Here is a 25,217-nt window from a genome sequence, read left to right on the forward strand (position 1 = left end):
GCAGGTGATCAGACAAGACGCTTAGGTACGTGTCACTTGTCAGAGTCGTATCTACACATATCAGGGGTGCCATATCACTCCAACTGCACATGCTCCACGCCGTTACAGACCCTCTACCACCTTGAACAGTCCCCTGCTGGCATGCAGGGTCCATGAATTCATGAGGTTGTCTCCATACCCGTACATGTCCATCCGCTCAATACAATTTGAAAAAAGACTTGTCCAACCAGGGAAGATGTTTCCAGTCATCAACAGTCCAATGCCAATGTTGACGCGCCCAGGCAAGGCATAAAGCTTTGCATTGTCGGGTTATCAAGGGTACTCGAGTGGGCCTTTGGCTCTCAAAGCTCACATTGAAATGTGCAGCAATCTGTGGAATAGTTGAATTTCTGTCATGTTCTTGCAGGATCTTTTTCCAGTCGCAGCGATGTCAGACATTTGATGTTTTACCGGATTCCTGATATTCACGGTACACTTATGAAATGGTCATACTGGAAAATCCCCACTTCATTGCTACCTTGGAGATGCTGTGTCAAATCGCTCGTGCACCTACTATAGCACCATGTTCAAACTTGCTTAAATCTTGATAACCTGCTATTTTAGCAGTAGTAACTGATCTAACAACTGCATCAGACACTTGTCTTGTATAGGCACTGCCGATCGTAGCACCATATTCTGCATGTTAACGTGTCTCTGTATTTGAATCTGCATGCCTATCCCAGTTTATTTGGCACTTCAGTGTAAGATGAACATCAACAAAAGCAGAACAAGGATAATGAAATGTAGTTAAATTAAATCAGATAATGCTGAGGGAATTACTTACAGTAGTAGGCGAGTTTTGCTATTCGGGAAGCCAGATAACTGATGATAGTTGAAGTGGGAGGATATAAAATGTAGACTGGCTATGGCAAGAAAAGCATTTCTGAAGAAGAGAAACTTGTTTACATTGAGTGTGGATTTAAGAGCCTAGAAGTCCTTTCTGAAAGGATTTGTAAGGAGTGTAACCACGTATGAAAGTCATACTTGGATGATAAACAGTTTACACAAAAAGAGAATAGAAGCTTTTGAGATGTGGTGCTACAGAAGAATGCTGAAAATTAGATGGATAGATCATATAACTAATGAGGAGGTACTAAATAGAACTGGGGAGATGAGAAATCTGTGGTAGAACCTGACTAAACGGGGGGATCGGTTGGTAGGACATATTCTGAGGCGTCAAGGGATCACCAATTTAGCACTGGATGGAAGCATTGGGGGTAAAAATTTTAGAGGGAGACCAAGATACAGTATGCAGATTCAGAAAGATGTAGTTCACAATAGTTACTCAGAGATGAACAGGCTTGCACAAACTAGAGTAGCATGTAGAGCTGTAGCAAACCAGACTTTTGGCTGAAGACCACAACAGCAACACCCATTATCAATCTATCGGTGGCTCGGAAACAAGTTCAATATGCAACAACAAAAATTATTTGGCAAATAACACATAATGTCTGACAGTAGCAAAGCATGTTTTAAAGCTAACTTAAAATCATGTCTTATTGAGGACTAATACTCCATGGACAAATTTCTATTTAAAAACTGGTAACCCGAAAAAAGCCTTGCTTTTAAGTGCAGAGATTTCTAGAATGCTTGTAACACCATTCCTTACTAGGGACTGCTAATCTAATTGCAAGCACTTTGATGGTGTGACTGGATTCACGATTTGCTATCATAAAGATCATGGTTCGTAGTAATCAATGGAAATTCATAGGCTCTCTGCTATTCCTAATCTATATAAAGAATTTAGAGAGGATCTGAGCAGCCCTCTAATGTTGTTTGCGACTGATGCCATCATTTACCATCTAGCAAACTCATCAAAAGATCACAAACAATTGCAAAATGTCTTAGACACTATATCTATATGGTGAGAAAAGTGAAAATTGTCTCAGAATAAAACAAACTGTGACGTCACCCACAAGAGTACAAAGAGTAATAAGCTAAATTTTGGTTACTCAATAAAGCAAGCAAATGTAAATGTCGACAATACCACTAAACACCTAGTAATTACAATTACAAACAACTTAAATTGGAGTCAACACAGATAATGTTGTCAAGAAGGCAAATCGGAGACTGTGTTTTATAGGCAGAACTCTTAGCAGATGTAAGAGTTCTACTAAAGAGACTGATTACACTACACTTGCCTGTCCTCTGCAATAGTATTGTTGTGAGATATGGGATTCCTACCAGATGGGATGTATACATACCTCGTGAACTGACTCATTCCACAACATACCAATAAGAGAATCCTTCAAATGATCTATGGAACATGAAATGTTGTTGTTGTTGTAGTCTTCAGTCCTGAGACTGGTTTGATGCAGCTCTCCATGCTAATCTATCCTGTGCAAGCTCCTTCATCACCCAGTACCTACTGCAACCTACATCCTTCTGAATCTGCTTAGTGTATTCATCTCTTGGTCTCCCTCTACAATTTTTACCCTCCACACTGCCCTCCAATACTAAATTGGTGATCCTTGATGCCTCAGGACATGTCCTACCAACCGATCCCTTCTTCTAGTCAAATTGTGCCACAAACTTCTCTTCTCCCCAATCCTATTCAATACCTCCTCATTAGTTACGTGATCTGCCCACCTAATCTTCAACATTCTTCTGTAGCATCACATTTCAAAAGCTTCTATTCTCTTCTTGTCCAAACTATTTATTGTCCATGTTTCATTACCACACATGGCTACACTCCATACAAATACTTTCAGAAATGACACTTAAATCTATACTCGATGTTAAAAAATTTCTCTTCTTCAGAAATGCTTTCCTTGCTATTGCCAATCTACATTTTATATCCTCTCTACTTCGACCATCATCAGTTATTTTACTCCCCAAATAGCAAAACTCCTTTACTACTTTAAGTGTCTCATTTCCTAATCTAATTCCCTCAGCATCAACAGATTTAATTCAACTACATTCCATTATCCTCGTTTTGCTTTTGTTGATGTTCATCTTATATCCTCCTTTCAAGACACTGTCCATTCCGTTCAACTGCTCTTCCAAGTCCTTTGCTGTCTCTGACAGAATTACAATGTCATCGGTGAACCTCAAAGTTTTTATTTCTTCGCCCTGGATTTTAATACCTACTCTGAGGTATGAGCGGCGGCAGACAGTGTTTGTTGGTAATGAGGATCACCCTGTGGCTAAACATGCCTTGGTGCACGGCCAGCACATCTTGGCACAGTGTTACACCGTCCGGGTTATCTGGATACTTCCTACCAACACCAATCTATCCGAACTCCGGAGATTGGAACTTGCCCTTCAGTATATCCTCTCTTCTCGATATCCGCCAGGCCTCGACCTCCGCCAATTTCAAGTTGCCGCCGCTCATACCTCACCTGTCTTTCAACAACTTCTTTGCCTCTGTACTTCCGCCTCGACTGACATCTCTGCCCAAACTCTTTGCCTTTACAAATGTCTGCTTGTGTCTGTGTATGTGCGGATAGACGTGTGTGTGTGTGCGAGTGTACACCTGTCCTTTTTTCCCCCTAAGGGAAGTCTTTCTGCTCCCGGGATTGGAATGACTCCTTACCCTCTCCTTTAAAACCCACATCCTTTCATCTTTCCTTTTCCTTCCCTCTTTCCTGACGAAGCAACCGCCGTTTGCGAAAGCTCGAAATTCTGTGTGTGTGTTTGTGTGTTTTATTTATTGTGCATGTCTACTGGCACTTTCCCGCTTGGTAAATATATATATATATATATATATATATATATATATATATATATATATATATATATATATAAAACAGAAAGAAACTTCCACATGGGAAAAATATATTAAAAACAAAGATTCCAAGACTTACCAAGCGGGAGAGCGCCGGCAGACAGGCACATGAACAAAACACACACACAGAATTACGAGCTTTCGCAACTGGCAGTTGCTTCGTCAGGAAAGAGGGAGGGAGAGGGAGAAATGAAAGGATGTGGGTTTTAAGGGAGAGGGTAAGGAGTCATTCCAATCCCGGGAGCGGAAAGACTTCCCTTAGGGGAAAAAAAGGACAGGTGTACACTCGCACACACACACACACACACACACACACACACACATATCCCATTATATAACAAGCAGCTTTTCAGTTGACATCACAAGTGAATGGACCCCCTTCCAGACCTTTCCACCAGAGAAAAATTTGTAATGGCACCAAAGATCAACATGAGACATTGGCATTGCTAGCCACAAATTCTAACAATGTGGCCACTTATCTACTGCTACTGTAACATGAGCTTTTACTACTGTGGTGTTGAAAGACTTAGTATGCTGTGTATCACACCAAAATAAGTGTGTGATGATGACTGGAGGAAAGATACTTTGATAGGCAAGGAAAATGAACGTGTAACAAAATCAGTTGGCACAGATTCAAACAAGGAGTCAGCGTTATGTCTGTGATAAAGACAGTGATATCATTGGGTGAAGTAGTTTTCTGGATACTGCCAGCAACGTATCATGAGCAGCCAATGTGAGATACACTGTATGCTGTGTTTCTGCTCTTTTTATTAATGGGCACTTTATTCAGTGGTATTTACAGATGTGTAGTGTGTGAAAACGCTCTGTGCCACTCTGGCCAGGCAACCAGCTCACTTTGTTGGGTGACACACCACTACTTTTCATACACCTTTACAACAAACACTGCTACTTGGCATGAAGCTAATAGATCTTTTCAGTCCAGGAATGTAAATATTGAGATAATTTTTAAGAAAGAGTGGCTAAGAAGCTATGTTTCTAATTTTCTTTTGAAGAAGTAGGGATTCTAATTTCTTGATTTATATTAGATAGCAGATAGTTGCATCACACCAGTGCAAGTTTATATGCCAACTAGCTCTACAGAAGATGAAGAGATCTGAAGAACGTACAATCAGATAATCAAAATTATTCAGACAGTTAACGGAGATGTAAATTTAACTGTGATGTGGAACTCCCGGTTGTAGGAAAAGAAAGAAAAGGAAAAAAGTGGGAGACTACAGACTGAGGAAAAAAATGAAAGGGGCAGCCATCTGGTAGTATTTTGCACAGAGCATAGTTTAATCATGAAAAAAAGCTTGTATGTTTGGAAGAGACCTGGAGACACCAGAAGGTATTAGATTGATTATACACTCCTGGAAATGGAAAAAAGAACACATTGACACCGGTGTGTCAGACCCACCATACTTGATCCGGACACTGCGAAAGGGCTGTACAAGCAATGATCACACGCATGGCACAGCGGACACACCAGGAACCGCGGTGTTGGCCGTCGAATGGCGCTAGCTACGCAGCATTTGTGCACCGCTGCCGTCAGTGTCAGCCAGTTTGCCGTGGCATACGGAGCTCCATCGCAGTCTTTAACGCTGGTAGCATGCCGCGACAGCGTGGACGTGAACCATATGTGCAGTTGACGGACTTTGAGCGAGGGCGTATAGTGGGCATGTGAGAGGCCGGGTGTACATACCGTCGAATTGCTCAACACGTGGGGCGTGAGGTCTCCACAGTACATCGATGTTGTCGCCAGTGGTCGGCAGAAGGTGCACGTGCCCGTCGACCTGGGACCGGACCGCAGCAACGCACAGATGCACGCCAAGACCATAGGATCCTACGCAGTGCCGTAGGGGACCGCACCGCCACTTCCCAGCAAATTAGGGACACTGTTGCTCCTGGGGTATCGGCGAGGACCATTCGCAACCGTCTCCATGAAGCTGGGCTACGGTCCCGCACACCATTAGGCTGTCTTCCGCTCACGCCCCAACATCGTGCAGCCCGCCTCCAGTGGTGTCGCGACAGGCGTGAATGGAGGGACGAATGGAGACGTGTCGTCTTCAGCGATGAGAGTCGCTTCTGCCTTGGTGCCAATGATGGTTGTATGCGTGTTTGGCACCATGCAGGTGAGCACCACAATCAGGACTGCATACGACCGAGGCACACAGGGCCAACACCGGGCATCATGGTGTGGGGAGCGATCTCCTACACTGGCCGTACACCTCTGGTGATCGTCGAGGGGACACTGAATAGTGCACGGTACATCCAAACCGTCATCGAACCCATCGTTCTACCATTCCTAGACCGGCAAGGGAACTTGCTGTTCCAACAGCACAATGCACGTCCGCATGTATCCCGTGCCACCCAACGTGCTCTAGAAGGTATAAGTCAACTACCCTGGCCAGCAAGATCTCCGGATGTGTCCCCCATTGAGCATGTTTGGGACTGGATGAAGCGTCGTCTCACGCGGTCTGCACGTCCAGCACGAACGCTGGTCCAACTGAGGCGCCAGGTGGAAATGGCATGGCAAGCCGTTCCACAGGACTACATCCAGCATCTCTACGATCGTCTCCATGGGAGAATAGCAGCCTGCATTGCTGCGAAAGGTGGATATACACTGTACTAGTGCTGACATTGTGCATGCTCTGTTGCCTGTGTCTATGTGCCTGTGGTTCTGTCAGTGTGATCATGTGATGTATCTGACCCCAGGAATGTGTCAATAAAGTTTCCCCTTCCTGGGACAATGAATTCACGGTGTTCTTATTTCAATTTCCAGGAGTGTATAATGTTAAGATAGATTCCAAAACCAAATTTTAAACTGCAAAACAATTCCAGGCACAGATGTGGACTCTGGCTTTAATTTATTGGTTATGAACTGAAAATTAAAACTCAAGAAAGTGCAGAAATGTAGGAAATTAAGAAAATGGAACCTGTATGAAATTGGATGTTTTTGAGAGATGAAATAGAGAAAGCAGCAAATGGTCAAAAATATAAAAAGTGCCCAGTAGGAATTCTTGGATATCACAATAAACATTGAATTTAACTTATAAAAGGAGAAAATATGAAAATGAAGGAGGAAATGTAAAAAATGAGATTGACAGAAAGTGCACAATGGCTAAGCAAGAATGGCTAGACATCAAATGCACAGCTGTAGAAGCCAACATCACAAAAAGAAAGATAGATGCTGCCTATAGCAAAATTAGAGAGACCTTTGGACAAAAGAGAAGCATGTGTATGAATATAAAGAGTTCAGAGTCAAAGGAATATACAGAAGACCTATGCGAGGGAAACAGATTTGATACGTAATTATAGAAAGGGAAGAGGAAGTAGATGAAGACGAGGTGCAAGATGCTACATTATGAGAAGAATTTTACATCATCTGCATCTAAATCCACATGACTACATAGTAATTCATAACTGCCTGGCAAATGTTTCATCAAACTATCTTTAGACTACGCATATCTTATTTCTTTACCACTCCACAACACTTAAATCTTTCTGTGTAAGCTCTGATTTCTCTTATTTTATTACCAAGATAATTTCTCCCTAGTTTCTCCCTATGTAAGTGACCGAAAAAAAATATTTTCGGATTACAGAAAAAAACTGACGATAGAAATTTAATGAAAAGATCTCATCACAATGAAAAATCGTTTGTCTTAATGATTGCCACCCCAACCCATGTACCATATCCGTGACACTCTCCCCCATTTCCCAGTAATACAAAACAAACTGCCCTTCTTTGAACTTTTTCGATGTCCTCTATCAATCCTATCTGATATGGATGCCATACGGCACAGCAACACTACACAAGAGGCAGGCAAGTGTAGTGCATGCAGTCTATTTAGTAGGCCTCTTGCACCTTCTAAGTGTTCCATCAATAAAACACAGTCTTTGATTTGCATTCCACATAACATTATTTATCTTGCTGAACTGACAGCCTTCAGATTTGCGTGATTTATCACATAACTGAAATTTAACAGATTCCTTTTAGTACTCAAGTGGACACAGCACTATCCTACCCCACCACATCCATGTATGTTCCCATAAGCAGCACAACGCCTTCCCCCACCCTGCCCTGCTATCCCTCCCCATTCCCACTCACCCTCCTCCTGACCCCTACCATTCTCCCATCAGGGACAGTTGCTGTACGCAGTCAGGCCTCAATGGCCAAACACAGTGGTTATGTCTTTGGAAGTTGTGCTTGTGTGAATGTGTGCGTATTTTCTACACCAGAAGGAGGCTTTTTGGCTAAAAGATAAAATGTACAGCAATCTTTTTATTGTGCCTGTCTGCGACTCAGTGTCTCCTCTATATAGTGAGCAGCAATCTATTCTTTTCATAATTCTGGATTTTTCTTTGTTTAAACTTTAAAGTATGATATCTTTTCTGTGATATAATTTTCAGGAAATAAAGCCTTTATGTTGTACAAAGTTATACTCAAGTTACTGGTGAAAACCCCATGAAAATTTGTCAAGCAGTTTTGGATTTTAGTATGTTCAGACACACACATGGCTTTACACATTTATTATTAGTACAGATGTCTCTCAATTGCTGTCAATACTATTTCTTTGCATTTAAGCCACATTTAGTCCACACTTACATAGTTAGTTTGTATAGCATGGAGACTGTCTCTCAGGAAGGTGTCAACAGAATTTCTAACTGAAATAAACAGACCACCATCAACTTTATTTAATCTATCTTTTCTTAACAATATTATTCCCTGTGTAAAATTTCAGTACCTATAATGACCTGAGCTTCAATGCTTTCTATTAGCACTTCAAGCTCTGGTGCTTTAGCACAACTATGACAATTTACAGCTACAATACCACTTGTTGAAAGGTCTAATGCTCATCTTCTGTTTGCTTTGTACCCTTTGAGACTGGAGATCTTTCTGTACTTCCCTGAGACCCTCTAACCTAAAGAACCATCCAGTCCACTCCACAAAAACCTCACTATCTGTATAGCAGTCTCCTTGAGTATAATGGACTCCTGTCCTATTAAGTGCAACTCAAAACACCACTATCCTATGGCAAAAGTCTAGGAATCTCCAGCCTACACGGTCACAGAACCATCTGATCCTCTGATTCAGAACCTCAGCTCTGTGGAAAATGTCTGCAATCAGTCCTGCCGATGATGCTACAGATGGTGATCTCTGTCTTCATCTCACAAGCAACACTGGCAGTCTTCACCATTCCACATAGCTGCCCAAAATAAGAGAGAATCTCTTCCGGACCAAGTGACACACTGCAGTTGGATGCACATTGATTGCTTAATGGCATCTGGAGGCACCCATTACACATTTCAGATGACTCTCCATGCTATGCCCACAGAGTGCATACCAGACTTCTTCCCCTCCTTGGTAGGGCAGCTCTATTCGTAAGGGTCTCATTATGCATGAACATTGTAGCTCCCAACTAGCAACAATCCCACCGTCTGTGAGTGCCCAGATGTTGCAGGCTGAGAGGCTTCCGCTGAAACTGGGGAAGATACTTCATCTGACTGATGATTATGCATTTAAGGGACTAAACTATGGTGTCATTAGTCCCTCCTTATCATGAGAGACACATGTCAAAAGATAAAAACCGAAAACAATGGAGACTAGGCTGCTCAAACTATATAAGCAAGTTGAAGAGTTTAAAAGGGTACGATGGTAGTTTTACCACAATAGGTAAAAGAAATAGGATAAATGAGGCACCATTTTGCGCGGGGGGCTAAGAGTATACCAAGGTGGAAGGGTAAGAAAGGAATCTGCAGTTGCTTGGTGGGTACCCATCACAGGAGGAGGCTCTCACCCCCATAACCATCCCTAACACTGGAAGTGGAAGATCAAGATAGGTAACAGTGATACCTGCTCTCCCTCTTGAAATGCAACACTTTGGTAGTGTCTGTCACATTATCCGCAAGTGAGATAGGAAAGCTGAGAGTGGGCAGCAGGTCAGACAGCAGGGCGCACTCAAAAGAAGATGTGCTATCATCAGTAGACTACCACAACTGCAGTGAGGAGGATCCTTCCAATGCAAAAGGAACTCATGGTGAGTCTCATGTGGCCAATGTATAGTCAGCACAACACAGTGGCATCTTCCCGACAGGCTTGGAAAGATGTATGTCACACCTTAGTGGATCTTTTAATCGCTCTCAACTTCTTTTGGGTTGTAGTAGCCAGCCATTCCAATTAGCAGAGCATGAAAATATTGTGTCGGAGTTGTAATCGTAAGTCTGAGCCAGGTATCCTGATGTGAAGTTGCTCTCCTGTAGTTGCTAGATGGTCAGAGAGTTCATTTCGTCATATGCCTACGTGGTTCGGTGTCCAGATAAAAGTCACCCTCTTTCCAGAGCTATAGAGGTCAGCCAGTATGTCCTAGATGTTGGTGACCAAAAGATTTTTGGGATAGCACAGTGTCATGCCTTTCAAGCAACTCTTGGAATCACTATAGGTCAGAAAGTTCATTGTAGCCTGGGATTTGACATACTGCAAATCCTGAGAGATGGCAACCAACTTTGCAGTGTATGCAATGCAAGCACTCAGCAGAGAGTGCATCCTGTGTCCCCCTGCATGTGCAAAAGCGTAACTGACTCTGCCATTGACTTTCAATCCATCTATGTAGATGGATACCGAATAACTGTGGAGGATTGAAAGAAAGAGCTGTAGGGTAGGAGATCAGCATCCTTCTTGGGGCCACAAAAGAAGTCCATTCATATCATAGGACAAGGTAAGCCCACATGGTACGTCGAGAGTGTCGCCCTAACCGCCGTCTGCTTCACGTCTGCTGTGCAGTGAGCTACCTTAATTTAAGTATTAACTGTATTTTTCTTACTTGTCACTTCTTCTTCGTTGTGTTTTTGCTTTTAGGAAGCTTTAATTGTCGAGTGCTAGTAATCGTGTTCCATAGATTTCGTGTCTGTTTTGAATACAGTCAGAGAGAGTCCCTTTAGTCAGCCATAGTGCTAGTAGTGCTAGTGTTTGTTTTGAATACAGTCCAGAGACAGGTAGTGCTATTTTCATTGTTTTCGACAAGAAATGGTTAGCAATCACAGTTTAGTCAATCAGCCGCCTTTAGTGAATCAGCAGTCTAGTTAAAAGTTGACTAAGTCTCTTCAGTAAATTGATTCCTTAGGATGGATAGGATGTGTTACTGCTGTGTACAGATGCAGGAGGAGCTGGCCACTCTTCGCGAACAGCTGAGCGTGTTGATGGCCGCGGTCAGCCGTCTTCAGGCTTCTGCCTCGGAGTATAGCGGCAGTGGGGAGTCTGGTGCGTCGCAAGGTACACCCAGGGTGTTACATGCTTCACCCACTGTCCCTGCTGTCGAGACATCTTCGCGGGTACCGGGCGCGGTTGGACCACCCTCTCCCCAAGGGGAGTGGCGGGTTCAGCGGAGATCGCGGCGCGCGAGGCGGAGGGTCAATGTGGAGGCTGGCCGTGTGGCATCGCCCGCTCTGCCTGTGAATGGACATGTGGCTGCTCCTTTAGCAAAGTCCGAGCAGGCACACGGGGGGAGGGGTTTATTAGTTATTGGGAGCTCCAACGTTAGGCGGGTGATGGAGCCCCTTAGGGAAATAGCGGAAAGGTCGGGGAAGAAGGCCAGTGTTCACTCTGTCTGCTTGCCGGGGGGTGGGGTGGGGGGGGGGGGGGTGGGGGGGGAGGGGGGGGGGAGTATCTCATCCGAGATGTGGAGGAGGCCCTACCGGCGGCGACAGAGAGCACTGGGTGCACCCGACTGCAAATTGTTGCTCATGTCGGCACCAATGACTCCTGCCGTCTGGGTTCAGAGGTCATCCTCAGTTCGTACAGGCGGTTGGCGGAGTTGGTGAAGGCAGAAAGCTTCTCTCGCGGGGTTGCATCAGAGCTAACTATTTGTAGTATCATTCCCAGAACCGATTGCGGTCCTCTGGTTTGGAGCCGAGTGGAAGGCTTAAACCAAAGGCTCAGACGATTCTGCGGAGAGCTGGGGTGCAAATTTCTCGACCTCCGCTATCGGGTGGAGAAATGTAGGGTCCCCCTGAATAGGTCAGGCGTGCACTACACGCCGGAAGCGGCTACGAGGATAGCGGAGTACCTGTGGAGTGCACATGGGGTTTTTTTAGGTTAGAGAATTCCCTCCCTAGGCCCGACAAGATGCCTCCTGAGACGCGGAAAGGCAATAGTAGGCAAAATGCAACAGGGAATAACAATATTAATGTGCTAATAGTAAACTGCAGGAGCGTCTATAGAAAGGTCCCAGAACTGCTCTCATTAATAAACGGTCACAACGCCCATATAGTACTAGGGACAGAAAGTTGGCTGAAACCACATGTAAACAGTAATGAAATCCTGAACTCAGATTGGAATGTATACCTCTGAGACAGGCTGGACAGTGAAGGCGGAGGCGTGTTTATAGCGATAAAAAGTGCAATAGTATCAAAGGAAATTCACGGAGATTCGAATTGTGAAATGATTTGGGTGAAGGTCACGGTTAAAGCAGGCTCATACATGGTAATTGGATGTATCTATAGGCCCCCGGGCTCAGCAGCTGTTGTGGCTCAGCACCTGAAGAATAATTTGGAAAATATTTCGAGTAGATTTCCCCACCATGTTATAGTTCTGGGTGGAGATTTTAATTTGCCGGATATAGACTGGGAGACTCAAACGTTCATAACGGGTGGCAGGGACAAAGAATCCAGTGAAATATTTTTAAGTGCTTTATCTGGAAACTACCTTGAGCAGTTAAACAGAGAACCGACTCGTGGCGATAACATATTAGACCTTCTGGTGACAAACAGACCCGAACTATTTGAATCAGTTAAAGCAGAACAGGGAATCAGCTATCATAAAGCGGTTACTGCATCGATGATTTCAGCCGTAAATAGAAATATTAAAAAAGGTAGGAAGATTTTTCTGTTTAGCAAAAGTGACAAAAAGCAGATTACAGAGTACCTGACGGCTCAACACAAAAGTTTTGTCTCAAGTACAGATAGTGTTGAGGATCAGTGGACAAAGTTCAAAACCATCGTACAATATGCGTTAGATGAGTATGTGCCAAGGAAGATCGTAAGAGATGGAAAAGAGCCACCGTGGTACAACAACCGAGTTAGAAAACTGCTGCGGAAGCAAAGGGAACTTCACAGCAAACATAAACACAGCCAAAGCCTTGCAGACAAACAAAAATTACGTGAAGCGAAATGTAGTGTGAGGAGGGCTATGCGAGAGGCTTTCAATGAATTCGAAAGTAAAGTTCTATGTACTGACTTGGCAGAAAATCCTAACAAATTTTGGTCCTATGTCAAAGCGGTAGGTGGATCAAAACAAAATGTCCAGACACTCTGTGACCAAAATGGTACTAAAACAGAGGATGACAGACTAAAGGCCGAAATACTAAATGTCTTCTTCCAAAGCTGTTTCAAAGAGGAAGACTGCACTGTGCTTCCTTCTCTAGATTGTCGCACAGTTGACAAAATGGTAGATATCGAAATAGACGACAGACAGATAGAGAAACAATTAAAATCGCTCAAAAGAGGAAAGGCCGCTGGTCCTGATGGGATATCAGTTCGATTTTACACAGAGTACGCGAAGGAACTTGCCCCCTTCTTGCAGCGGTGTACCGTAGGTCTCTAGAAGAGCGAAGCATTCCAAAGGATTGGAAAAGGGCACAGGTCATCCCCGTTTTCAAGAACGGACGTCGAACAGATGTGCAGAACTATAGACCTATATCTCTAACGTCGATCAGTTGTAGAATTTTGGAACACGTATTATGTTCGAGTATAATGTCTTTTCTGGAGACTAGAAATCTACTCTGTAGGAATCAGCATGGGTTTCGAAAAAGACGGTCGTGTGAAACCCAGCTCGCACTATTCGTCCACGAGACTCAGAGGGCCTTAGACACGGGTTCACAGGTAGATGCCGTGTTTCTTGACTTCCGCAAGGCGTTTGACACAGTTCCCCACAGTCGTTTAATGAACAAAGTAAGAGCATATGGATTATCAGATCAATTGTGTGATTGGATTGAGGAGTTCCTAGATAACAGAACGCAGCATGTCATTCTCAATGGAGAAAAGTCTTCCGAAGTAAGAGTGATTTCAGGTGTGCCGCAGGGGAGTGTCATAGGACTGTTGCTATTCACAATATACATAAATGACCTGGTGGATGACATCGGAAGTTCACTGAAGGTTTTTGCAGATGATGCTGTGGTGTATCGAGAGGCTGCAACAATGGAAAATTGTACTGAAATGCAGGAGGATCTGCAGCGAATTGACGCATGGTGCACAGAATGGCAATTGAATCTCAATGTAGACAAGTGTAATGTTATGCGAATACATAGAAAGATAGATCCCTTATCATTTAGCTACAAAATAGCAGGTCAGCAACTGGAAGCAGTTAATTCCATAAATCATCTGGGAGTACGCATTAGAAGTGATTTAAAATGGAATGATCATATAAAGTTAATCGTCGGTAAAGCAGATGCCAGACTGAGATTCATTGGAAGAATCCTAAGGAAATGCAATCCGACAACAAAGGAAGTAGGTTACAGTACGCTTGTTCGCCCACTGCTTGAATACTGCTCAGCAGTGTGGGATCCGCACCAGATAGGGTTGATAGAAGAGATAGAGAAGATAGAGAAGATCCAACAGAGAGCAGGGCGCTTCGTTACAGGATCATTTAGTAATTGTGAAAGCGTTACAGAGATGATAGATAAACTCCAGTGGAAGACTCTGCAGGAGAGACGCTCAGTAGCTCGGTACAGGCTTTTGTTAAAGTTTCGAGAATATACCTTCACTGAAGAGTCAAGCAGTATATTGCTCCCTCCTACGTATATCTCGCGAAGAGACTGTGAGGATAAAATCAGAGAGATTAGAGCCCACACAGAAGCATACCGACAATCCTTCTTTCCACGTACAATACGAGACTGGAATAGAAGGGTGAACCGATAGAGGTACTCAGGGTACCCTCTGCCACACACCGTCAGGTGGCTTGCGGAGTATGGATGTGGATGTAGATGTAGCTGTAGAGAGGTATCTCTAGGAACACAGGCTAACGGAGGCTGTTGGAGGTCCTTCAGTAGAAAATTGAGTCAGCTCCCAGATGGTCTTCCCAGTTTTGAGCAATGCGCAAAGAGTTTGAACTTCTGGTTGTGGAACAGTGTTGAGTGACATGGGTGGGTAGGCATCTGACAGACTGTGACTGTGTAACTTACCACGAGCTGCTGTCATCTAAGCCACAGTGGTGGCACACCAGCTTCCACTAGGAGGCTGTCAACATGGCTTGTATGGAAGGTACCCGTTGCAAACCGCATGCCAATGTTGTAAACAGGGTCCAGCAGGCTCAGTATGGACGGTGCTGCCGACCCTTAGGGAACACATCCATAGTCCAAGTGGAATAAAATCAGTGATCTGTAAAATCTCATGAGAACTGTGCAGTCCATGCCCCACGAGGAGTGACTAAGAAAATGGAGAGCATCCAGCTTCTTCATACAAGTTGCCTTGAGCTGGTGGACATGTGGCAGTGAAGTTAGCTTGTGGTCAAATAAAACACCTAAGAATTGGAAAGTGTCACTAACTTCGAGTAACTGGTGACCAAGATAAATTTCTAGGTGTTTTGTACTTTGAGTGGAGGGAGGAAGGGGGATTTTCTGACTTAAAATACAAATTTATGTGTTAGGAAGTTTTTGTGTGGAGTGGCGTGTTGCACGGAAGTGAAAAGCGGATGATAAATAGTTCAGACATTAAGAAAATAGAAGCACTGAAATGTGGTGGTGCAGAAGAATGCCAAAGATTAAAAGGGTTAATAGAATAACTTATGAGGAACTGGAGAGAAAAGAAATTTTATGGTACAACTTGACTAAGAGAAAGGATCAGTTGATAGAAGAAGTCCTGACACATCAAGCTCTGGAGAAAAGCAGGAGGGGGTGGGATTGTAGAGGGACACAATATTTGAACAAAATAATAAGGTTCAAATGGGTGTAGATTGCACTAGTTACTGCAGAAATGAAGAGGCTGGCATGTAACAGAGCAATGTGGAGAACTGCACTGAACCAGACTTTGTACAGAAGACCACAACAACAATATACTGATGAGCATAAAAATAAGTGAGTAGTTGTATCTTTAAATGTTTTGAGAATTTGCTTGAATAAAAAGATCATAATACTGATGCAAACTGCAACAAGAAATAAAAACTGTAGTCTTCATTGTGTACATCTGAGCAAATGTCAGTTATGCTGCTTCTCTAATCAGATCACAAAAGATAAAGATTCAGTACCAAAATAAATGAAATCATTTCTGAGGCTAACATATTCACTGAAGCTCTATGCAGCTTATGATGGCAGTTCAGAAATGTCCATGTGCTCTTCTATGACAATGCCTCACCACAAGTGAAATTGTAATTTCTCCCAACAGTTTCAACTCTGGTCACCAACACTATAACTTTGATTTGGCTTCTTGCTTATCACAGTTTCATAAAATTATAGGATATTCCCAATGAACAATATTTCACGGTGATGAAGAGCTGAGATAAGTGGTCACTGCCTTTCTCAATCATCTGGCAATGGAGAAGGCATGAATATAAAGCAGGGACAAAAAGAGATTCTTACTACAGAATACGGCGAGTGTTTGAACTTACTGAGCATTATCTAGAGAAGCAATACAAGTTGTACAGTTGTGATATAAAATATGTTCAATAGTTATATTATGATTGTAAAAGGTGTATTACTTTCTGGAGACCAACTATGATTACATGGACCAGGATAAAATAATTTTGTAACAATGACTATTCTGTTTCTAACATTTACAAAACATACCTGGAGTTTTAGTTTGTCATGGCTATCACCACCAGCAAACAATTCTGCAAGACCTGACAAACCTCCTTCAGTTACAAACTGTGCCTGAGCAATTGGAAAATTGCGAATAAGGCAAGATAAGGCAAACAGTGCACGAGAACGAACTGTGGGATCCGAGTCTAGTGCAACAGCACGAACGAGTGCTGGAAGTGCACCTGCCTCTAGCAGAGCAATCTGCACTCTAGGATTGCTCTGCGCTGCTGAGCCCAGTAAGTGTGCTGCGACTGAACGTAGTCGCGGAGAGGTGGCATTCAGCAATGGCAGTATCTCCAAAATCCTAAAAACAAAGGGAAGGTTTTGCCATGTGATCATTTCTGTGGAATAATAACACACACATACACGAATAATCACACTTCTTTGCTCGTTATGATATGCCTGATTTATTATTTATTTCAGATGGTTATTCTTCTGCTCTCCCAGATCTGCGACTAAAATAAATGTAATGCAATTAGTAAATTACTATTATTATTATTATTATTATTATTATTATTATTATTATTATTATTGATGGAATCACTTTTTACTATGCATATATGCATATTCATATGTATATATGCACCTATATAAACATCTTACGTTTACTGTTTACTCCAGCAGAACTACATTACATAAAAGTCAACAATAATGAGAGGTGCTACAAAATAAATCAAAAGCAACAGGTTTTATTCCCATGCAAATGCACTCCACTACTCCTTATTCCAAGAATCCTGCAAATAATCAATGTCTATACATAAAAGCTTTACAGTTTGCTAATACATAGACAGAGGTACAGTTATAGAAAAAACCGTAACACATACAGCATTACCAGCCTGTCAATAGACATGGAACCATGGCGTTGATAATCTTAGAATTAACTCTAATGCTGAAGCAAGAGGTCTTACAATGGGGTATCCAAGTTCAAGAAGCTAAAATGAAATAAAAATGATTTCAAAATACAGATATGTATGTGTGTTCTAATGCCCATCAAAGTCATTTACCTGCAAAAATAGGACATTCGTGTCCAATTGATGTTTGAAGGTTAATGTTTTTAAAACCTACAGAATCACAAGTAATTTTCAAATTGACGAACCACAGGTAATGCCACATGATCAGTATTTCATCATATGCCCTCATTTTAGTATCAACAACTAACTTTCTGTACTGAGATAATGAGCAGCTTAACGTGTGTGGCACAGATTTGATTATGAAGTTGATATTCCTTTTGGATCATTTGATAATGTGATTGCTGTGGTTTCTGATACTGGATTACTGCAGTCTGGATACACTGAAAAAGATGCAGCCTTTTTCAAATCTGTGCTTTTTACCTATGTTTTAATCACTTCACTGAAACATCACAATTGCATGCCAGTGACAAATAAAACAAGGGAAGACAACACAGCAACTTCTATTTTGGGAAATATTACTCTTAAGTAATACGTTTGTGGACATCTAATGTGTCAAGCAAATGTTAAGCTTTTTGCCAAATAACACCTTATTTATGATTCACGTGAATATGCTGGTCACAGCTGTACATCACACGGCACTGCTTCTTCAGCGACTTGTGCTTCCGGAGTCCTTAGATTTGTTAACCTTCAAGCATTGGTTGTACACACATGCAGAATTTTGCTGATAAATAAACTTGGTGGATGACAGAACACTCATCTTCATATTTTAAAATAATTTTTATTCAGTTTCAGCCATTTAAGCCGAAGTTACAACAAGGATACCATTTATTGGGACCATGTGGAACAAAGGAAAACAGTCTGCAGAAAGTTAAATCAAGAATAAATGAACAGCTGTGGGCAAATGGACATATTCAATTTCAGTGAACCGCTTTGATCTCCATTTTTTTAAAGATCCCTTTTCACTGTCCATTTGTCCAGACAGCACATCATCGTTGCGGCCTCTGCCATCTTTATAAAAATTTATTGCATACTATAATTTATTTACTGCAGTAATGTGATCATACTTTTTAAAAGGTAGAAGTGTCACACTGAAAGCACAGAGACTGGTAGAGATAAACTAACTAAAATCTAATTCTTATTGTTATGTAACAATATTTCTTAAACTATTTAATTTAAATTACAGATTTCTATTAATTCATTAAAAAAATCAGTGAAATTTTATCCAATTTAGAGTAAGTCCTCACCCTCCTGCTTGAACAAACTCCTTTGCATTGTCCACTTGGTGTACCATATATTCTAGATCAGTCAAAATGGCTAGTAATTCATCTTCACCTTCATCCTCTTTCAATTCCCTTGCTTTGAACTTTACAAGCAACTCATTCAATAATTCTAGATCAGTTTTTATATTCAAGTTTAATTCTTCAAATTTCTTTTTCAATTCATCATAGGATCTAAATCTCTTCCGCACTCGTTCAATGTCCTGCAAATAAATGTTATCCACTAGTTGTTTTGTCGGAATGTTGCTACCACACTGATATCTACTTCATAAAATAAAATTTACCCCTAAATTTCTTGCCAAAAAGTGCTGTTTAAAAATTCTGCACAGGAGCATGGGACAAAAATTATAGAATCTAATTTTCCATCAGGTGTAGCTGATCAAAATTTTCTGTTAGTTATTTGTAAACAGTCAACAGCAATGAAACCTTCTTGTTAGTACTGTTTTGATAAAAACAAGTGAATAAGCAACCTGAATAGCCTGATACCCACACCTGATCTCGGAATGGAGAACACCGTGCACGACAGAAGATTAAAAAAGCTGTAAAAATGCACAAGTGAATAAGCAATATGAACAATCTGATAGCCATGCCCAGTTTCAGTGCAGAGAACAATGTGCACAGCAGAAAAAACTGTAGGAGTACTAGTAGGGTGGTGATGTGAACACAAAGCCCACTGCCCGACCAACTATCAGTGTACTCCGCTTAGTGAACAGGGCTCTGGACAATTATTATTGCTATACTGTCAATATTTGGTAGTCAGAGGAAATGCTCTACCTCTGTTAAGAGTATGAATTGTATCTGGAATTTGAGGGGGTTTGTAAATCGTCCAGGGACATTAAAACTACTTACAATACTCTGTCTTGGCAATATCAGAAGGATCTCGCAGAAGATAAATAAACCATGAAGAAGCACTGGTGATTCTGGATTTCTAACTAATATTGAAGCCCACTAATGTAGTAACAATTTCCATCACAAGAAGAAAAGCCACGGGAACAAATTTTTAGGAGAATAATTCTTTACAGTATCACATGAAGATTAAGTAACAGGGTAGCGAGGCATATATACATGAAGTGGGAAAATAAAATAAAAGGCTGTACCAATTTACACTACCACTGACATGAAAAGAGCATGGAAGGAGCCTAATAATGATTATGTTTTGTGCAGCTGAAAAAAATAAAGCAGAGGAATCCAAAGTTGTCTATAATGTACTACAACAAATGGTAAGTAAATAAAATAATAGTCATAGGTAACTTCACTCTGAGATAAGAGTGTACTAATTGGAAAGCTATCAATTCAATACATAGCAGAAGAATGGGGAGAACATACTATTAATGGAAAAGTACCAAGAAAGTTTTTGACTTTCAATGGATTGAATATAACTAATTCATTTTTTCAGAAAAGCAATGTCCAACAATATATGTCCCTTAAGCACTATTATTATCAGCAGGAAAATGGATGGAGACGCAACAGACATCTGATGATGTGTTACAGCATCTGATCACTACTTTATAATATTGGAGGTATTCAAAATGCAAAAGGTGGAGTGATACAAATGGTGAAATGAAGATTAGGCTTTAATGTACTACTGAAGACAAGGTCATTATACGCCACATGGATTAGAATAACAAAGTGACTGACTGCTAATTGTTTACATAAGATGTTAAACCTATAATATTCATCTGCTCCAAACTGAAGTGGTTTAAGACACATCTCACCTTTTGCATGCTCGTTCCTCCTCTTCTCAAACAGCTAAATGTTTATAACAACAAAGAATATACATGTCATTGCAGCTCACTTCACTTGCAGCAATTTAAGCTGTACTCTTTAGATTCCTGCCTAACCACACACTCAGAAATCACCTCATATTCTAAAATAAACAGTAAAATATTTGTGACAATGAAGAATAAGCTGCTTGTTTCACCCATGGTTATTTAAGTTGTTCTTAGGTTCCCACCTAAGCACACACTCAGAAGTTACCACAGAAATAAACAGCCAAATATTTATTTCAGTCACTTTCTAATTAGACAGAAAGATAAATAACTTTGAATATTGCAAAACATACTTTTATTGCATTCTTATGAAAGTCCCAGGATGTGTTAACAATGGTAAGATGTAGAAAGTGTCTCATGAAGGCTTATACTGTCGATGCATCATTAAATGACATTTAGTGATAAGGATGACAGTTTTGTGATAAATCTTCACTGTGCCATTACCTTGAAATGGTATACTGCATGTTATAATACAAAACAGATAGATATGCCAAAATAAAAATGGGGCCAGCCATATCGAGTCACTTGCATTTGCAGCAGATGCATGTTACACGTTTAACGCCTTCAGTTGTTTACAGGACAGCTACCATAGCAACAATCAATTAGTGATTAGAGCACAAGTTTGGTCCCATCTTTTGTTCTGTCCACAGTTGACATATCACTCTACTACCTCAGCTGCTGTTTACCCATCAGCTGTGGATAACAACGAGGTCTTAAACATAATTGTTGTGTTTTGTTCTTATGTGCTTTGTTTGCCTGTGAGGTATGTCTCTTTTATGGAATGTGCAAAGGTAACTGTAAAATTGCTTAAAGAAGCAATAAGACTATTAGGGTCATGTAAAGCAAACTCAATACTGTAATGCGAAGTTCTCTGTAAAATATGTAAACGGGGCATGAAAGCAACTTACACTCTTGACATGGAAGTGCTAACAGAAGCCACAAAATCCTTGAAAAAACAGGGACATGTGAATCATTATTGTTGTAACTGCGAGCATTCCAGTTGCGGAACGTAAGTGCAGCGGTACCGAATGGGAGCGGCCTCCGAACAAACGAGATGGGCAAACGGAAAAGGATGGACACACACAATGACAGATGACTGAGAAAGACACCAAGAACAGCAACACGCAAGAAGCAATGGGGTCACAAGCAAAAACCTCACGAAATCAACAACATCCACTTGGACACGGAAACAAGCAAAGTAAACACTATGTCTGTAAACAAGATATCAAGAGACTCACATGAATATCAGACTGCCTCTCTAAGTGAGAGACAGGCTAGGGTACATCGCTACTGGCCGCTGGGACCATGTGCTCCACAGTGGCGCCCTCACATTATACGTGGGCCAGAAGCGTGCGCAGCCACGGTTTACAGTGCGATGGCTGCAGAGACCTCTAGTGGTAATGGAGGCCCATGCTGTCTGGCGTGGATTCAAAACCCGCAACACTCAGTACCAGAGTTATATTTATTTAGCATACAGTCAATTGGCTGCTTCTTATATAAATAAATAAATGCTGATTTAAAAACTGCTTCCTCTACTGCATATGATGGATAATATTAACAATGAATATGTTATCATAAATGGCATAAATAAGGAACTTTTAACCTGTGATGGTTTGGTCTCTCATCTCAGAGTTTTGCAATTATGTGCTGGAATCCTAACAGTGCCGAAGTATGGTAACAGTCCATAGTAATTGTGATGAGAACTGCGAAAATTATGGGTGGATAATTCTGCTGGATACTGTATGCAAATTACATGCCACAAATTTGAATAATTTACTGTAAATTATATCCAAATGTCTGCTATGTGATGAAGAAATGGGCTTTAGATAGAGAAAGATTGTGGTAGCAACTGCAGTATTTGTGGCAACAAAAAAATTAAATATGATGAGAACTTAATAGAGAAAATCATCTAGCTTCATAATCTACATAAAAGCTGTAGATAATTTTAATAGAAGAAATACCTGTTAAATATAATGGAAATAAGAGGTTGTCGTTTACATTTTACAGATGCCCTGAGAAGCCAGTATGAAGATTTAAAGATTTAAATGGTAAATTAATTCAGCTTAAGTTTAAAAAAAAGAAAGTGATAAATTAATTCAGCTTACATTGGAAAAAAAAAAAAAAAACAAAAAACAAAGGTGGTCATGCAATGGTGCAGTGCATGACAAACAGTCTAAAAATGTACCTGGATTATGCATTAAAAGAATGGAAAGCTCAATTTGGTGCAGGTGTTTTGATAGACTGGCACACTATTAAACATGCCCCTTATACAGAAACAATCAGACATTTTTGGCAGTAAGAGATGAAAATTTACAAAAAAGAATTTACTTATTGGATAAAATATGTAAAAAAAGTATAATTTACAGGTACCAAAATGAAAAAAATTAACTATGATTTTTAAGGTAAAAACACCCCTTGAGCATGAAAATTGCATTATGAAGTATTTACACTACTGAATAATTTAATTACTTCAATTGTGGCATTAAAAATGGTAAAGATGTATAGGTATTGCTCACAGCACAATCTACAAAACACTCACAGGACAACATGCAGTAACCATTTATTTTACTGATTACAACAGAAAATTATCACTTGACAGCTGCTAAACTGAGAACTAACTCAAGAACAAACTCACAAAGAATGAACGAGCAAACACCATTCAGCCAGTCAGTCAAAAAATAATCAAGTCTCTTCACTCGCTATCCATGACTGGGGGTTCCCACACAGTCCTCCTCCTCCCCCCCCCCCCCCCCCCTTTCTTTGCCTATGATAGAGCGGAGCTCCTGGAATGTGCAGGAACTTGTTGGAATGTGCAGAAAATTGTGACATACCTGTCGACTTGCCCTTGTAGAAGTCAATGGCCGTTCTTGCTTCTTTGGTGGGCTTCTTTGTCATGTTAAAGGTGGCACTGCTGTTGGTTGTACAGTCTCCATGACAGGAGGGGTCAAAGTTGCCAGTGTAGCAGCCACATTTTCTTGCTGTTGAGTAGGTGGGACCGCAGTGAACAAATGTGCTTATTTCATTTACACCCATGACACTGTCAGAGGCTGGTCATCGCAATTTGGACCATATGTATGTTGCGTTATAATACACGGAAAGGTGATATGTATGATAGTTGCAAATGTCTGCATACAGCATGTCTGCAACATCACATGGGAACATGTCACAATGTCTTTATGTATAAACACTTTCTGAAACCCATGACTCGATGCTGGGGATGGGCATAGCCTGGCTATCCAGAGCTTCAACTGTTGTAGCATACAATACAGCTCCGGTCCCATAGACGCCGCCTGTGTTGGAATAATAAAAACTCCAATGGCAAACACAATTTTTCCCTGTAAACCATCTCGACAATTGAAGCCCACTGGTCCAGCTTAAATGCTGTACAAAGCTCTAACAAGACTAGTTCAACTATCATGGCACATAAGTGGGGCCTTTAGTGTTCTACGCCATCCCTCCACCATTCCTTTGCTCCAGGGACAGTAGCTTGTGATATGATGGTGCTACAACCCGCATAATTTAAGACAGCTCAAGAAACAATATTAACTCAAATTGTCACCCATGGTCAGTGGTGATGTAAGTGGGACATCTGAAGCATGAAATCCATGTATTTATGAATGTTTGTGTTGGTTTTGCTGATATATCCCCTATAGGACTTGCTTCTGCCCAATATATATATATCTGTCCACTGTCGTACACAAATAGCAATAGCCTTCTGATGGTGGGAGTAGACCCATGAGGTCTATATGCATGTGGGAGAACCGACTTCTTGTGTTGGGAAAGTCTTCCACTGGCTGGTGCATTGTCTCCCGAATTTGCAGCTCTGACAGGCCCAGTACAACTTCAGCCACACGTGACAATCTTTTTTCATACCCTTCCACACAAATTTCTCTATCAGCAGCTTGATAGTGGTATTTGTGTAGGGATGTGCAAGATTGTGAATGCTATACTGGCTTTCGCAACACATCTACAAATCTTTGCCATATCTAGGCAGTATTTTTCAATCCATATGGCACGTAGATGTGTTCAAATAGTCCAAAAGGAGCTCATAAAATCTTGAAAGTTAAGTATGGGATAGCGGTTCAGTACTGCTCATGCATTCAACGTCCGATAATCCCCACTGGGCCTCCATGTGTCGTCTCTCTTCCTAACAAGGTGCAGTGGCAATGTCCATGGACCGGGTAACATCAATCTGACTTTCTGTCCATCACTTACAAGCGATGGGACAACGTGAGTGGAGGAGCTTGCTCAGATGTCTGCATGTGGATGATTGTACTGCCTTTTATGGTATCAACATACTCTACCTCTTGTCCCTACATCCTTTGCTTGTTTTAACCAGGCGAATGTCTCCCTACTTTACCACTCTGCATGCTGTCTTGTTTGTCCGATTCCAGCGCTGATAATTGTTTTTGCCTTGTGCCCAACAGTAGCTTTAGAATGCAGAGCTGCTCACCGACAGACTTTCTTAGCTCCTGTCGTATAACCAAGGCTTCCGCTGGGTTGCGGCTGTCAGCTACCTGTGTTATTGCTAAGGCACCTGTCTGCCCCACTTCCGGTGTACTTTGTCAGCGATTGGAACAACAGAACTAATGTCATCCTGACCACAAGTGACGAAAGCTATTTTCACAGATGGCGGCAGCTGCACGAGCCACAAATGCTGCAACATCTCATCTGACATTGCTGCCTCCTTCACAGTACGCCGGAGATGC

The 25,217-nt window shown here is 41.5% G+C and overlaps 1 protein-coding gene across 1 annotated transcript in view; it reads right to left on the minus strand.

Annotated features, from left to right (window-relative positions):
* The window catches only part of LOC126354657 (nucleotide exchange factor SIL1), a 105,902-nt gene that overhangs the window by 30,019 nt on the left and 50,666 nt on the right, over positions 1-25,217 (minus strand). Inside the window, exons 3-4 of the mRNA XM_050004432.1 lie at positions 18,707-18,942; positions 16,540-16,855 (exon numbers count right to left, since the gene is read on the minus strand). Of these exons, the coding sequence (XP_049860389.1) occupies positions 16,540-16,855; positions 18,707-18,942 (552 nt within the window). The remainder of the gene's footprint in view (positions 1-16,539; positions 16,856-18,706; positions 18,943-25,217) is intronic.

Source organism: Schistocerca gregaria, chromosome 3 (assembly GCF_023897955.1).
Source record: "Schistocerca gregaria isolate iqSchGreg1 chromosome 3, iqSchGreg1.2, whole genome shotgun sequence".
Taxonomy (NCBI): domain Eukaryota; kingdom Metazoa; phylum Arthropoda; class Insecta; order Orthoptera; family Acrididae; genus Schistocerca; species Schistocerca gregaria.